The following is a 17055-nucleotide window of genomic DNA, read 5'->3' as shown; positions in this document are numbered from 1 at the left end:
GATGGGCGGGGACTACCAGGGCCCACCACTGTATCAGAAGCAGCACTGGTGAATGATCAGAGATAGTTCTTGGGTGTATTATACAGTCCTGCACCCATGGCATCCATCCCGCAGAAACCAGCCAATAATCAATCCTAGACTGTGCATCATGGACTGACGAGTAATAGTTTACTGTAGATTTAACCAAATGCAATTGTACCTAAAGAGAAGTGACCAAATTTATTTGACCGAAAACGGTAGGTGATGTTGTATATGTGTAGTGCATAATAGGTGCTGTGTGGTATAATAGTCCGATTAGTTGGTTTATTAGGAAATACTACATATATTTCACTGTATGCCAGAAACTTACTGGACTATTATTTCTCTTTGCTCATCAATGTTTAGAGAAAACTGCCACCAACTAAACAAACTTGGCTTTGGAACACTGCATTCTGATACGAAATGTAAAAATCGTATCGGGCATGACCCTGATGGCAGCCAGACCAAAGAACCTCAGTCAGCTCCAAGGACATTTGGACTCCCTACAAGACCTACCTGGTGAGCAGAACCTCCTTCAAAAGGGTTTCAGACTGTGCCGAATGTAGTAATTATGAAAAATTACCTTCATGATGATTCAGGTTCTCTTAGTCCAGGCTCTCCCTCCTTCACAACTGGTTGGGAGCGATTGCATCCGCAGGCGGGCCGGAAAATCTGGCTGCAAAAGATAGCTGTCACTTTAAGAACTTTTGAAGGGGTAGAGCCTACGTCATGTGTGCGTGCCTCCGCGTGCCGGGCCCACACCTTACCCCCACGTCACCAACGTTCCACACCCAGTTCCTGTGTTTCCGCTGATGGCAGTAGAATTTAAGTATACGTAAGGGTGTAGGAGACAGCATGTATGGAATTCAGGCAAACAATATGTGGTGCACCTCTTGGCCGAATTTTGCATCATTTCTAGAAGATGCATCATCATAGCATAGTGCTTGCAAAAGGCAAGCGGGGTAGCCTAGGAGAAGGACCACTATAAGTAATGAAGAGCTGGTCTGCCTTTCTAAATGGTTGGGTCCTTTCTAGGTAAAATGTTAAAGTTCTTACAACATCTAAGTTATGCAATGTCTCTTCGGCCGCAGAAGTATGCGGTCTAGGAAGAAAGACGGGATGACATATTTCCTGATTTAAATGAAATTTGGAAACCACCTTAAGTAGAAAGGAGGGACCATACAGAGGACTACTTTATCCTTATGGAACACTAAATAAGGTTCCTTTGAGGAGAGAGGTTGGAGCTCTCCAATTCGTCTAGCCGAAGTAATGGCTACTAAGAATGCTGTTTCCAAGTTAGAAATTCTAATTCACAAGAGGACATAGGCTAAAATGGTTTTCGCATTAAGGCTGGTAAGACCACGTTGAGATCCCACTGAGGTGGAGGTTCACGAATAGGGGGATGTAAGCGTTGGAAAGAGAGAAAGATTTATGTTCTCTATTCAGGCATACACCAATAGCTGATAAGTAATGTTTGCATGTGTCTACTTTGACCAGTGGAAACCAGATAAGACCTGAAGGACATGACATTATCAATAGAAGCCTCTAGAGGGTTAAGGTATTGGCCCAAGGCCCAGTGACAGAACCGTAACCATTTGGTACGATATTGCTTCTTAGTGGAAGCTTTCCTAGAAGCTGACATGATGTTTATATTTTGTTCTGACAAATGTAAGTGGGAGAAGTGGCAGTTTTTCAGCAACCAGGACTTCAAGTTTAGCAAATGAGGGGAGAGATGAAGGACATGCCCCTTCTGTTGAGTCAAAAGATCTTTTGATGATGTGAGATCTAGTTTGGAAGTCCCCACTAATTGTAGAAGGTCTGGAAACCAAATCTGGCGAGGGCAGAACAGGGCTATTAGAATCAAGGTCAGATTCTGGGTCATTCAGAATTTGGGAAATACTTTGTGTATTAATGGGAGAGGTGGGAACGCATAGTGTGTTAGGTTCTACCAATCCAGATGTAGAGCATCCCCCAGGGAGTGAAGACACCTGACCTTGCCGTGATCCAAACTGAGGACAACGAGAGTTGTGCTGGTTGACAAAGAGGTCCACTGATGGATGGCTCCACTTCTCAAATATCATCTTTGCTACTTAAGGTTTCAGCTCCCACTCTTGCACAGCAGATTGTAACCTGCTTGGTTTGTCTGCTAGGACATTCTTCCTTCCCTCCAGATGGAACGCCAACAAGAAAATGTGATTTTGAATAGCACAATATCAAATCTTCTCTGCTAGGAGACACTGGGGAAGGGAAAAAGTACCCCCCTGCTTGTTGATATAAAACATTGTAGTGTTACTGTCCGTTAGAATCTTGACCACCTTTCCTTGAAGTGAGGGAAGAAATGACTTTAGAGCAAGAAATATGGCTCTTAGTTCCAGAACATTTATGTGGTCGTCCTTTTCCTTAGAGGACCAAAGACCGTGAGCCTTTAGGCTTAGGCAATGGGCTCCACAACCGTACTCCGACGAGTTTGTTGTTATATCTATTTGGTGCAGAGGAGGCTGAAAGGGAGACCCGGCTAACAGGTTCTCTGGGAGTTCCACCATAGGAGTGAGTCCTGAACTTGCTTTGGAATTTGGATTTTAATTTTCTGTGAATGCAATAGCTGGTTCCAGTTGCTAGCCAGATGCCACTGGACCATTCTCATATGAAGTCTTGCAAAGGGAAATAGGTTTATACAAGAGGCCATTAGCCCCAGGAGCCTTTGAAACCACCAAGCTGTCAGAATCTGGTGAGTATTGAACTTTACGATGGTTTGCTGAATAGCTTCCACCCTTTCGAGGGGTGGAAAGTCTCGGTGTAAAGTAGTATCTATAACTTCTCCCAGGAATTGGATCCTTTGCAAAGGAATGAGCTCGGATTTTGCCACATTTATGGAAAACCCCAGGTTGAAAAGAGTGTGGCATGTTAGTTGCACGTTTTGAAGCAATTACTCTGGTGACTGGACTTTGAGACGTCAGTCGTCTAGGTAAGGATATAGATGTACTGTCCTTAACTGAAGGTAGGCTGCCACTGTCCCCAGAACTTTTGTGAAAACCCTGGGACCAGAATTTAGCCTGAAGGGAAGACATGTGAGCTGGTAACGAGACCTTCTTATGGTGAATCTCAGGAACTGCCGTTGATCTTTGCAGATGAGGATGTGAAAATAAGCATCCTGCAAATTTATAGATGCCATCCAATCGTTTGGATGAAGAGATGCTAGGATTTGAGAAATGGTCACCATGTGAAAGGTTTCGATTGATAGAAATTGGTTGAGGTCTGAAAGGTCCAGAATTGGACGGATCCCACCTGATCTCTCTGGGATCAGAAAGTAACGGGAATAAAATCCCTGACCTAATTCCTCTTGAGGAACCAACTCTATTACTCCTAAGGAAAGGAGTTTTTGGATCTCTTACAGGAGCTCCGGGGAGCATTTTTGGAGCTTCAGAGGAGAGGATGGTGGAGTAGCTGGACGGGCATGGTGGTGCCATATTGAATAATATTCAGGACCCATTCCTCTTGAGTAATAGTTTTCCAAAGGGGAAGGAAGTTGACAGCCTTCCTGTTACCGGGGATGTATGCTCCTTGATGATAGTAGGAGTGGAAGGAATGCACATGTCCGGAAGGAAGTCAAATAGACTTCTTTTGTTCTTGAGAAGAATTTGAGGAAGGTCAAGGTCCTGACTTAGATTTGGGTCTATATCTTCTTTTTTTTTTAAAGAGTAGTAAAACTTTGCGGGAGTGGCTGAACAACTATTTCCTTGAGGCCGTGGTTTGACTGATTTAAAGTTTTGGTGATAGGGTTGTTTCACAGAAATTGAGCTAAGTATTTTAGCGGCTGTGACGCTGGCCTTACATTTTTGGAGGATCTCGTCCGTGTATGGATCGAACAGTGTCTTATTGTCAAATGGGAGGACAAGCACCTTCTCCTGGATATCTTGGTGAAGGGAAGAGGCTGACAAATATGCGTTTCTATGCATGCAGACTGCACTAGCGACTGCCCTTGCAGTTGTTTCAGTGAGGTCTTTAAACACTTGAAGCTGCTGGATAGATGCCTCTCTACCCTCTGAAATCCAGAAGGAAAACTCATCTGCAGCCTCTTGAGGGAGCATGTCGGTAAAGCGCTCAAGATTTTCCCAATTAAGGATATTAAATCCCACCAAAACTGTAGCAGTGTTAACCTGCCTGAGTTGTAAGGTAACGTTGGTGTAAGAATTTTTACCTTGAGGTTCCCATGCTTTGGCATTTTTGTCCAGAACTGAAGCTGGAGATGGAGCAGGGCCTTTACCCTTTATGCCTAGAGCAGCAGAAACTACTGCTGATTGGGCAAGAAGATTGCCCATGAGTATGAACGGTTCCTCTTTAGGCACCTTGTATTTGTTGTCGAGAGCTTTGGAGATTTGTGGATTGGACTGAGGCTTACCCCAACGAGCTAGAGCTTGCTCTAGAAAAGACAATTCCATGGGAAGTGGCACTTTTGACTGCTGAGATGGCAGTTTCCCAAAAACACCTGCTATTTTAGGCTTATCCCTAGGGAGGATTTCTAGTGCTTGCATGGCTTTTGTCACAATGTCATGAAACATTTTATCTTGTGACTGAGTGGTGTTGTCATCCGAATCTGAGTCGGAGTGTTTGGAATTTTTTGTTTCTCGGGCAAAGGAGCAGAGTCCTCGTTGTCCATTGACACTGATTGGCTCTGGGGTAGGATCGGTAGGCCCTGATCCCTGCGGTAAAATAGGAGACATTTTGTCTTCAATGCGTTGAGACAGAACTTCTAGAAAGGGCTCAGAAAGCATGGTTTCCAGCACTATATTGGTGATGTTGTTAGCCATTGTAGAAGAGCTAGGTTGAGGCTCCTCAAGTCTGAAAGGGGAAGTAGAAGCGTCAGCCGTGTTAGGCGGCTGGTTTGGATGTAGATGTTGAAAACCACAGGCCTAGGCACCTGTATATTGGTTAAAACCAGCTGTGGACCCGAAGATGCTGGTACCTGAGTGGATTGACACAAATTGTCCTCAGACTGAGGAGGAAATTGTGGCAAAATGTGAGGAGAATGAACTCTCACAGGAGTGCTGAATAATTGTTCCGGTGGAACTGTAAATAATGTGGAAGCATCAAAGTCTTCAGAGTAAGAAATTAGAGTAGAATTATCTTTCTGACTCTACGGTACCGGGTCCGAGACATATGGCACAGGAGATTTCTTCCGCTTGTGCTTTTTTGGAGAAGTCGGTACCAGACTGGATTTCCAGTGAGAGTGTTTATGCCTCTTGTGAGAGGATTTAGGTGATTTTCTCGGTATCGAGGAGCTTGAGGGCTCAACTGCGGTAGTAGAGGAAAGAATTTTGTCTTTCGGTACCAAAGTACTAGAAACTTTACATGCAGAAGCCGACTTGGCTTTATCAGGTATAGGGAATCAGAATGGTCCGAGTCAACCCCAGAGGCGAGGGCCTCTTTGCATGAACCCTCGCCTGTTTGGATTACCGAGGCTTTAGAGGGTTTCCCCCAGTACGGTTGTTATTTTGTCTGGTGTAAATAACTCTTCCGGTACCGGGTGGATCTTGTCAGACCCTTTTCCACCTGGATGTACTAACACTTACCTACCAGCAAGAACTACTGCTTTCCCACCCAGAGGTACTTTCAGGTGACCACGCCCGGGGTTTACCCCTGAACGGTCCTGTGAAGACTCTGCAACTGAGGAGGCAGTCTTCTCTTAAGTACCGAAGGCCGGCGCAGAACCACGTACCTCACCTGAACGTACGGCCTCCCTCTTACCGATCCCGCCTCCCTCCTGTTCCAAACAAAGTCTTCGGTTATCTAGGGTAACGGTTCCAGCTGCGACATGGAGAGAAGACGAGCCTGCAGAGACCTCAGGTAAATCCCACAGCAAAAGACACAGGTACTCACTGGGTGATAAGTAACCAATAAATGTTGTCATGATGATATTCATTGGAAATCGAAAATATGTCTTCTCCTATTAAAGGGTTGATATTAAAATGTTTAATAAAAATTATTTTTTTAAAAGACATACTAAAACTTGAACTTGGCCAGGGCTTGCAAGGGGAAAGTTCATGAAGACACTGGGCAAGTCAGTCCTCAGATAAACAGAACCAGGTGAGTTCACTGGTAGTACAAGTTCAAAAATGTATTATCCACCTAAATAAGGACAGTATATAGAATGAACTATGGGCACCACAGAGGGTGGAATGACCCAAGCCACTCATTGACAGAAAATCAAAAGAACTGTCCTGGCTGGGGACCATCTACAATGTTTGAAGCTAGACAAATGACGCAGGACAGAATGTAAAGAAATCAAGCATCATCTCAAAGGCATACAACCAATATTCACTAGCAGCTTAAACTAAAGGGTCCTGGATAAGGAATACCAAAGACCCAGGGGGTCATTTACAAGGTTGGAGCTAACCATGCCGCAATTTGCGGCATGGTTACCTCCTTACCGGGTACCGGGTTCCTCAAATGAGGACTTACCGGGCCATTCCATTCATTCGAGGAACCCGGACCCAGTACATCCACATTCTTATTCGAGCCCCCATAGGGCTCAATGGGAATGGAGAGGGAGCTAACAACGGGCCCGTTAATAACGGTGCCCGTTGTTAGCTCCCTGGTCTGCTAGCAGGTCCCGCGAGCAGACTCGTAATAGGGCAGTAAGGGGTTAACGGCGCCGGCACCATTACCGGCGCCGTTAACCCCTTACCGCCCAGCTCGTAATGAACCCCCGTCCACCCAGTCAATGACTACGTATAATGTTTTCAGGAAGTTCACTCACTGACCAGGAACTGTTGTGGTATGAGACACTTGGACCGAGGACCAAACTCCAACTATAGGTCCAGACTGATTTTACTAGTGATTCCTTTCACCAGTTTAATTTTCCCTAACCATGCATTATTTCACAGCGATATATACCTATTTGGTTACATCCTTGCTCCAAACCCAGAGGTGGAACTGAATTAAACCTATTTTTGTTACAATTCATCTGAGATGTCTGTTGGTCCATTGGTATGCGACAGTACCAACCCAAATGTTTCAGTATCTGGCTTGGATGAGATCCTTAAATGGCTTTACATCGGACAGTAAAGAGACAATGGGCCTCATAAGTGTGCCAGTCCAGAAACAACGGTGCCGGTAAGCTTACCGGCACCGTTGTTTCTGTACCACCACACAACTCTGCCAGGCGGGTACCCTTCCGCCCACAGAGTTTTCACGGAAGCACCGGCCTTGTTAACAACGGTGCCGGTGCTTCCGTGGTCCCCATTCCCATAGAGTGCCATAGGACTCTATGGGAATGGGAACTTACAATTTGCCGGCGACTGACTTTACGGTCGGCCAGGGTTGTAATCCCCTGGTGTTACCGGGAATGCAGACGCCGGTATATATTTACAGGTCCGGCGGCAACCCACCGTTATCACCGACACGGTTACTGCCGGGCCCATAATGAGGCCCAATGCCTTTAATTGGTGCATTTGATTGAGTAGTTATCTTAAACTCAAGCTCTACTGTCCAATTTCTGAATTGTTTGCATGCCCTATTGTCACACATCTCATGGTCCGTGCGTTCTTATTGTAGCCAAGTAAACCCTGTAAAAACGCTCACCACTATCTGCCTCTGTAGGGGATTTTGCTAACTGGATGGCTTATATAGTGACCAAGGCTCAGTTGATTGTGTTGAGATACTCCTTTTACACATCAATACATCCAGAGGAATTTCCTTGTTATGCTATTTGTCTCTGCTTCCAGACATTGCAATTCCACAGTACAAATGGATCACATATAAGGAGAGTTTTTGTTCCAAATAAGTGCTTTACTTCTTTCGAAAGGCGACCAATAATGCGCCTCATGCCTACAGCCAATGTCTAAGTGAACAATCTTGTTCATCCTGATAAAGCCAAGACTCCCAGAAATACATTGTAATGACTCAAATCTCCATAACATGTTTCGAACAAATGTCCACATTCTTGCTAAAACTGACACAAGTGTCAACAGTGAAAAGTTTACTGTTCTTCTATTGTGTTTCCTACATCTGTATGGGGCATTTTTGGGCTGTCTCTCTAAAGACAACTTCAAAAACCTGGACTATATTCTCTCATTTACAGGAGGAGGAGCACCAGGATCAGAAAAGGTCCCTGTACACATAGAATTCAATGAGAGAAAACCTTCCCAATTAGTACACAAGGAGGTGATTGTTTATCCCAAAAGATGCAGGGGAATCTGGGCTCATGCTTAATGGTAAAATAGGTGATAATCAAGCTCAGCGAGTTTAGCATATGATGTGCATGACCAGCAGGTCATCTTGTTGAGAAGACTACATTGATTGCACCCTTGGGCAACATGGGGAGGTCGGAATGGGTGGGGTTGGCCGAGCATGGAGCCTATTGACACACTACATCTGCACGCAGAGGGATTTGCAGTGCTAGATGTTGTACTTGCTACTGAAGCCCTCTGAGCAAAGAGTTTGTAACAGGGCATACCCGCTCACTGTACCTTTGTTAAGACACAGGGCTCATTATCTATGCCATTCCAGTTATGCCAACGCTGGGAGGACGCAGGCGGAGGAGGTGAGGACCAGCTTTTCTGTAAAAGTGAGGAATCCAGAGAAATGATGCCTGTTATAAAGGTGGAGCCTAGCTACGATGGTCTTTTGCTTAGCAGAGAACCTGCCCCCCATTGCATGAAAGGGTCAATCTCAAATTGATGCTGCAAATATCTAGGGCATTTGCAGATGAACACCTTACATAATGATTGACTACTTTATTCTCATTTTGACCCACCTTTCTGCTGCATTGCAGAGGGAGAAGACTTATTCATGGGGGATGCGACCCTCAGGAAAATTCGTTGACGCCAGGAGACACGGCGGGGGGTGATGGGACCAGCATTTAGAGAGTCATTACTGCATCCAGACAAAGTCCTTTTACGTCCTTCCAATTCACTGTGGAAATAGTCAACAGACCAAAAGAAAGTCAGGCTCAGAAGCTACAATCCCATGGCAGGCCAATTACATTGAAGACCAGGGGACACCAATACAGTATGAGATATACAAAAACAGATCATTTTACGCATCAATACAGGTAAATTCAAATCTACACTGGTATACACAATACTGGCATGCACAATCTAAAATCAAAGTGGAAGAGGAACATAAGAACACTTGATGTAGTTGAAATCTCACAGACAAATGCATCTGTTGAACAGATTTCTTCTGACTGCATGCAATTCCTTCAGTGATATCTGCTAGGTGTAGTCTAGGGGTCAAGCACATATAATGGTTTGTTATTTTTATACCGCCTTCCGCAAAGCACTGTATAGAGAAAACTTACCTACAATTATCAGCCAACCAAAGTTGGTACTCACTTATCGACCTCGAAAGGGTAAAAGGGCGAGTTGGCCTTCTGGCGATTCTAACCTGAAACCTGCAGATCCCACACAATTTGCAGCAGAGAGCACTCAACCCGCTGAGCTATCTTATCACATTACACTGAATCATACAAGCATGGCATTTAATTCTGGGTGTGTCATTGGTCATCATTTGGCCACCTTTATTTACATATTATCAAATGAAAATCAAAAGAGATACTCCATTTGTTCAGCAGATAGTGCTATGATCTTGTTGTAATGTTAAGAACTGATCAAACAGATCCAATCCCCTAAAAGCCTAAAATCAGGGGCAGCAATTGAAGTAACACGTTTAAGATGCACCTCTTCATGAGCAGCAAGTTCTTCTCCTCTATCTCTACCTGTGGTGTACCCCAGGGGTCTAACCTCTCTCCCTGGCTGTTCAACCAATACCTGGCCCTTATTGTTCTCCGCATTGCTGCTCTCTGCCCCACCTTTCAGTGCTATGCAGATGACACTCAACTAATTTTCAGACTCCCTTGAGGCATCCCTTCTTCTCTCATCTCTGACTGTCTGTCTGCTATCCAGGAGTGGTGTGCCACCAATGATCTCTGCCTTAATGCCAATAAGACTGAGATTCTCCTCATCAGCACACCTGCTCCCTCCTTTCCTGCCACTCTCTGGCTGGCCTCTCTTGGCCCTCTTCCTGCTCCCACCTGTGAGGCTAAAAACCCTGGGGTCATCTTCGACTCCACACTCTCCTTCTCTCCTCACATCTCTGACGTCTCTAAGAAGTCACACTACCAGCTGCACCCCCTCAGAGGTATTCTTCCTTTCCTCTCCTTCTCCCAGACGCTCACTGTCTCCAGAGCTCTTGTTTTCTCTAGGCTGGACTACTGCAACAGCATCTTTCTAAATCTGCCTGCCTCTACTCTCCACCCTCTGCAACTCTTCCAATACAGGACTGCAAGACTTGTCATTGGCCTCAAACCCAGGGATCGTATCTCTACAGGACTGAAATCTCTGCATTGGCTCCCAGTGGCTGTGAGAATTAAGTTCAAAACCCTCTGCATTGTCCACAAGGCCTTCTGGGACATGGGGCCTAAATACCTTCAACTCTCTCTTCCTAAATATCTTCCTTCTCAAGCCCTTCGTTCATCTGCCTACAACTCCCTCAGGGTCAGTCGCTTCTCCAAGCAACGAGTTGGTGGTAGGTCTCTTTCTTCGGCTGGGGCCTCCCTCTGGAACAGCCTCCCTGCCTCTCTGAAACTTGAGGAGAACCAGCTCCGGTTCCAGAAGCACCTCAAGATCTTCCTCTTTGCTTCTGCTTTCTCTCCTCCTCTTCCCCTGCTGAAATCCTGGCTGGATCTGAAATTGCACTGGTCACCTGGCTACCCTCTGTTCTAGTGCCGAGGTCCCCTCCCTGTCAGTTGCACACCTGCACTGCCCCCCTGCTGCCCCCCTGCACTCGGGGGCTGTTTCTGTATCCCTACAGTCCCCTACCAGCACCTGATGTCTGCACTTACCCATGCACTTGCCACAACCTGGCTGCACTTCTTATTTATTGTATTCATTGTTTTTTATTTCTTTTATTGTTCTCCTATTTACTGTACTGCCCCCTCCCCTTTCCCCCTCGCACTTTTCCCCCTCCCCTGCACTTGTGCAATCTCAATGTCAACTGGCCTATTAGGATCGTTGTCTCCATCTTCCCTCTGTTCCCCCTCCCTTGCCTCGTCGCGCTTGAAACACTTGTGTACAGGCGCGTTATTAATGCCATATCATATCGTATCATATACACATCCACATTGGACACTTGTTTTTTGCTCCATTATAATACATGAATGTTGGTTAGCCTCCTTGTATTTTAAACCTTCTGCAAAACTACCCATTATGATGTAGTTCAGGATACACAAAACAGAGATGAGCAGTCACAAACATCATTTCAAAAGCATTACTAAAGTCATATTGATGCAACAAAATGTCGACAGTTCTTGCATTTAAACCTTGAGTGCAGCAGAGGAGAAATAACTGGATACCTGCAGTAAAAACTGCACATAAACCAGGTTTATTGTCACTGCATATATCACCTCTATTTAAAAGCATTATTACATGTGGTTTTATTACGGTCCCCCATCTGCATGGAGGTTAAGTATGGTGCATGTGACAAACAGATACCAGCTGCAAAAACAATGTGACACATAAGTAACGTTTCCTTTTTCATCTTGAAAATATGTTTTAGATCCACATGTGTTGAAAGATTATCAGCAGTATTTCCTCGAATAGAAGGGTCTGTGATGGGGATGGTATGACATAAATGTATAAGTACTGTCTGTCCCACCTGTTACTCTGCTCCGGCTGCCGTAACAGTACAATAGTGCTTCATGGAGGTATGTACTGAGCTCTATGTTGCAGATTTGAACGTGCAATCCCATGGAACATTAACCAGAAAAGCAAGTGTAGCACCAAGTTTTCTAATGGAATGTACCTTATGTAAGTACTTTTGTAGCAATCACGCCCCACGCGGGAAGCGTACATGGCCGGTAACAACCCGCCAGCCTGTGCCAAGGCAAGTCCTCGCGAGGCGAGTGATTGCTATACACACCTCAGGGTTTGACCAGGATGCAAATAGCTTTTTTCACCTTCTGGGATGGGCTTTGCACTATTGCACTAACCCAACCTCCAGGGGATGGGTGTGGGAGTGGCGGGAAGATGGCCACTGCCATTGGAAAAGGGACTTGATCCCTTTTCCATGTCCATGGCGGCAACGGGGAGGAGCTGCCCCGGGATCGGAACACAAAGGAGAGGGTGCGGATCTGGGGAGGCAACACACTCAAGATGCGGCCACCCAGAGAAGGGATTTGGGTGGCTGGAAAGAGCAGACGGTTCACACTGAATTCTCGTCAACTCTTTCAGCCACTTCATTAGCTGAGCACCCTTATTAAATGAAAGGATGGCCCCTTCAGTGTGGGGACGTGGGCAAAGTGGAAGTATTTGAACAGTAGGTGTCCTACCACTACGGAAAACGTTCAACATACATCATTCCTGCATGTTATTTCATTCATTCTTGTGAGGCATTGCAATCCCTCCTATCCTTCATAGCCATTTTTCAGAGTAGTCATGCACAAACATTGCTGACCATCACTTATTATTTTATTTTTTTCTTTTAAACCTGTATTATAGGGTCTTTTTGGGTTAACCCTGTTATATTTTTAACCTTAATGAAAAATACAATAGTAATTTCTCAATGTGCTCTAATATGAAACACAAACATAAATAGACATATTAACAAACATATACGTGATATTTTGAACCAAATGACAGTCATTGAGCAGAAATGGAAAAGGTTATTTCAAATCATTCCTTGCTATTCCTTTTGGTCCACTGACAAATACATTTTTTTTTATTTGTATTTTTAAATTTATTTGCATTTGTAAAGCGAACAACTGCCCTCGAGCATCGTGGCGCTGTTAGAATACTTGCTTGGTTACATAAGTGCATGTGGTCAAATCGATAGGAGAACATGAAATCCAACCCCAACTTGAAGGGTGGCAACAACAGGTGATGCATATAGTCACAATTAGTGGCATATAACAAGAGCGTCGACCCTATCCTTAATGGGTGGCAACAACAGGTAATGCATAGGTCAAAATTGGTGGGATAGTAAACGAACATCAACCCCCATCTTAAAGAGTGGGATATCAGGTAGTGCATATGGGTAGACTAGGTGGCATAAAACATGAGCGCCAACCCTATCTTAATGGGTGGCAACAACAAGGTAATGCATGTGGTCAGAAATTTGTGGCATAAAAACATGAGTGCCAACCCCATCTTGAAGGGTGGCAACAACAAGGTAATGCATGTGGTCAGAAATTGGTGGCAATAAACATGATCGCCAAACCCATCTTAAAGGGTGGCAACAACAAGGTAATGCATGTCAAAAATGGTGGCATAAAACATGAGCGCCAACCCCATTTTAAAGGGTGGCAACAAAAAGGTAATGCATGTCAAAAATGGTGGCATAAAACATGAGCGTCAACCCATATAAACGGGTGGTGACAACAGGTAATGCATAGGACAGGATAGGTGCGACCAGCGGGGTACGGGGGGTTCATGCACACAGGCGACCAGCAGGGTGGGGTTCATACACACACAGGCGACCAGCGGGGTGGGAGGGGTGTTCATTCACACACAGGCGACCAGCGGGGTGGGGGGGTTCATGCACACATAGGCGAACAGCATAGTGGTTGGGTTCATGCACACACAGGCGACCAGCGGGGGCGGGTGGCATACCGTGGTGGACAGGGGTAGACAGGGCCTTAGGATTGGGCCTTGTGAGGAGGGCCGGCCAAGCCTGCCGGCCTTTACATGGGCCCAGATGAGCAGGGCTACAGCCAATCCAGACCTCCAGCAGCACCATGCCCAGCACTCCAGTGCAGGCAATAAACACGGCCATCTTATATATACTTACATATAGTGCCAGAGAATAACATACATATAACCTTTATTATGAGCTTGTGCTGAAGCCTCCTAAATTGTGCTTAACACAATGTCGAGACACAGGAAATCTCTTTAACAATGGGATATGCAGAAAGAGCGTTCTATATCCCTAGTGACCAGCAGTCTGGTGTTTGTTTCCTATGTCATATTCTATTCCATTGATATGGTATAACCTATCTATGCTTTTTGTAGCATTACCTATGTACACATTTCTTATGGTGTACCCTATTTCTATAAGCTTAGCCAATCGTTTATTTTCCTTTTTCCTTTTTTATAATGGGCTTTGATGTTTGAGAATAGCCAATCCTGGGTCGACGGCTCTACTTAATACTTGCGATAGTGAGCAGGATCTGTAGCTGTTGGTTCCTGTCCTTATAAGGTGGCGTTTTCGGTGGAGCTGCCTTCATCTGGACCACATATTCCATGATGACCAGTGCAGTTGATGAATTATCTTTGATTGCATGTATCTCAGCTTGATATCTAATTTCCAGCGAGAAGAACAGATACAGCTCCAATACAGTAATTCATATACCTAGATCAGTCTCCCAAGTGCTCTTGCCTCTTAGATAAAACACCCTAGTTCGTAGAAGAAGCAGATAGAGGGGAGACTTCTAAAAGTTGATACAGACTTGGGGGCTCATGTCAGCTTAAAAATGTTTGAATTTGAAGAATTCAAAATAAGCAAGTTGTGTGCATCAAAGACTTGATTTAGTATCCGTATTCCAGGTTTCTGTAAAGTTTTCCATGAACTCATGAGGTTTTCAATCATTATGGCAAGGTTCTTATTTTAAATGCATTACTGCCCTTCCATTCTTTTAAAAGATACCTAATAGTTGGTTTTGTCGAAGATATCAAAAGTTTATTTTCCATCTATAAAGTACTGTTCAGTGGGCATGAGCGGATAGTCTTCTCGGTCTTAACTGTGAGGGGTCAGTAATGCCTAGCGGACAACTGCTTATGTTTTTCTCAAGAATGGACATTTTAATAAGGAACCAATTTGCAAATAAATCCTTGCTAATCCTACACCATCAGGGAATTCCCGACCTGGTCTAACCGCTAAGGGAAAATCTCCTAACATAAACAAACTGGCCTCACACTAAACAACAAAACATTCACAGGAAATCGTAAACAACATAAAAAGGATAAACAGTATTTAACCTATTATGGGTAAATTCCTTCCCCCAGGTTTTTCAAAGTCAGTTCTCCGAATGTTCAAAGGAAAAGGAAAGTCTTGAACCAGTTCTTATGAGTTCCAAGTTAATACAAAAGTTCATCAAACAAAAATCCACTGGTAACCATTCTTCAGCTTTCAGTTGAAAATATCCCCAAGTTCAGCCAGGAAAATAGCACCAATGGTAATCCTGGATGTTCTCTTTCCAAGATTAATAGCCACAGTTCAAAGATTAGGTTAACAAATTCTTCTTCAACAACTGTACAATTTCTTAAGACCTCTGAAGTACATTTGGGATAATTGTCAAGATGCTTCTGCTTCTACTACTGTTACCATGGGAACAGTCTCCTTTGTACCACAGTATACTACTTCAACCAACTTCAATGTGACATCCACTGACAATTGATACACCACCACAGTTCAGGTACATCTGCTTCTTCTTCTACAATTTGGTACGTCAGTATTATTAGGCATATACTGACAAGACTCTGACCTCTACAGGTAGGCAAGGCACTCTGCTTTCCTCTTCTTCAAGTAAAGGGCAGCCTCTTTGCCTCTTCTGTCTTATTGCCGCTCAGGTACATCTACTACTTCTTATGCAACTTCATACTTCAGAATATTAGGCATTTAAAAGACAAGACACTCCGACCTCTACAGGTAGGCAAGGCACTCCTCTTACCTATACTTCAAGAGAAGGGCAACCTCTTTGCCTCTTCTTTTGTCTGCCTTTCTGTCACTTAAGTACTTCTGCCCGACTCTTTACAAGCACCCAGCTTTCTTCTTGGTTCTAATAACGACCCTTAAACTGTATTGCCACTCTTCCAGCTTAAGGTAGTAATGCCACAGTTGTATCAGAGGACACTGGACCTTTAACAACCTCGGAAACCAGATGGATAGTCCTTAATAGGGCTGGTTTTAATGTGGAAAGGGTTCGTCACTTGGATTGGGTAGTGCTGGTTCTTTAAGTCAATGGAACAACTTCAGGACTTTAAGAATAAATGTTTCAACTAATGCACGGATAAGTCTTCAAAAGAAAACAAGATTTAGGTGCACGCAATCACTCTTTCTTATAGACCTTTAGCTTTCAAGAGATGCCAGTGATTGCATTTCTTATTTAATATCACAGCTTCCGTCTCCTGTCACATGCAACCTTCCTTTGATGCTGAATATTCGTGTAACACTTGTGGAAGTTAAAGTAAGGTTTTCGGAGTGGCTATGAAAAGCGTTCCCCTTTTTATGAGAGACGCGCAACCACTCCGGTAACAGTATATTCTTCAACAATGAAATTAACAGGTTCTCTTTCTTACGCGTACACTATTGCTCTCACTAATAGTGTGCTCAATATACCTCCATTGTTAAGAAGATTTCTACAACAACAAACAGTTCATACTTGCTTTAAACCTCATGCAAGTTACTTCTGAGCTGGTAACAGTTACTGGCAAGACTTGTAAAGTGAACCTGAATGCCAAGCTTCAATCACCAGCTTCAAGAACAATGCAGTTGCAGGCTGCTTCATGTTCCTGACTTCTTCAACTGCTATTACTGCTTTTGACACTCTTGGGACCCACATCCTTCTGCAGCACAGGTGTCTGGGGTCAGGCCATGTTAATTGGGAGTCTCCTTCACTCCTCAGTCCCTTGGCTTGCCGTCTGCTACGGGTCTCAGGCTTCAGCACGGTAACAGCTCTGCAATTACAGCTACTAGTTGCACATGGGGTAACCTCCACTCTCAACACCTCTTCCTGAGTGCAGCAACAGGAATGCAGGGTTTGAGACCACAGGACCCTCTCAGAACTTGCAGATGAAATCTGCTGTCTCCACGCTGCGGCGTCCTTTTTGTGATCACACTTCATAATGAATTGCCAGCCTTTTGCTCCTCTACTACTGCTTCCACTGCCAGCCTTCCAACTCCTGTTCCAGCTCCTCCCCCTCTTCTCTCCTGCTGCAGCCTTTTATGCCTCACCACAGGTTTGGCAACTGGCTTCAGGTGTAAGCTATTGATTCAATTGCCTGACCTGTGCAAAGGCTGTTAGGCTTAATCGCCTGACTACTA

The 17055-nt window shown here is 44.6% G+C and overlaps 1 protein-coding gene across 3 annotated transcripts in view; it reads right to left on the bottom strand.

Annotated features, from left to right (window-relative positions):
• Positions 1-17055, bottom strand: part of TBC1D4 (TBC1 domain family member 4) — a 1514114-nt gene that overhangs the window by 448213 nt on the left and 1048846 nt on the right. For all 3 annotated transcript variants that reach the window (XM_069639269.1, XM_069639270.1, XM_069639271.1), the window contains one exon: positions 8774-8931. In XM_069639269.1, the coding sequence (XP_069495370.1) occupies positions 8774-8931 (158 nt within the window). The remainder of the gene's footprint in view (positions 1-8773; positions 8932-17055) is intronic.

Source organism: Ambystoma mexicanum, chromosome 7q, assembly GCF_040938575.1.
Source record: "Ambystoma mexicanum isolate Mex_15411 chromosome 7q, UKY_AmexF1_1, whole genome shotgun sequence".
Taxonomy (NCBI): Eukaryota; Metazoa; Chordata; class Amphibia; order Caudata; family Ambystomatidae; genus Ambystoma; species Ambystoma mexicanum.
Note: the sequence above shows the minus strand (reverse complement) of the source record. Positions and strands in the feature narration are given on the sequence as shown.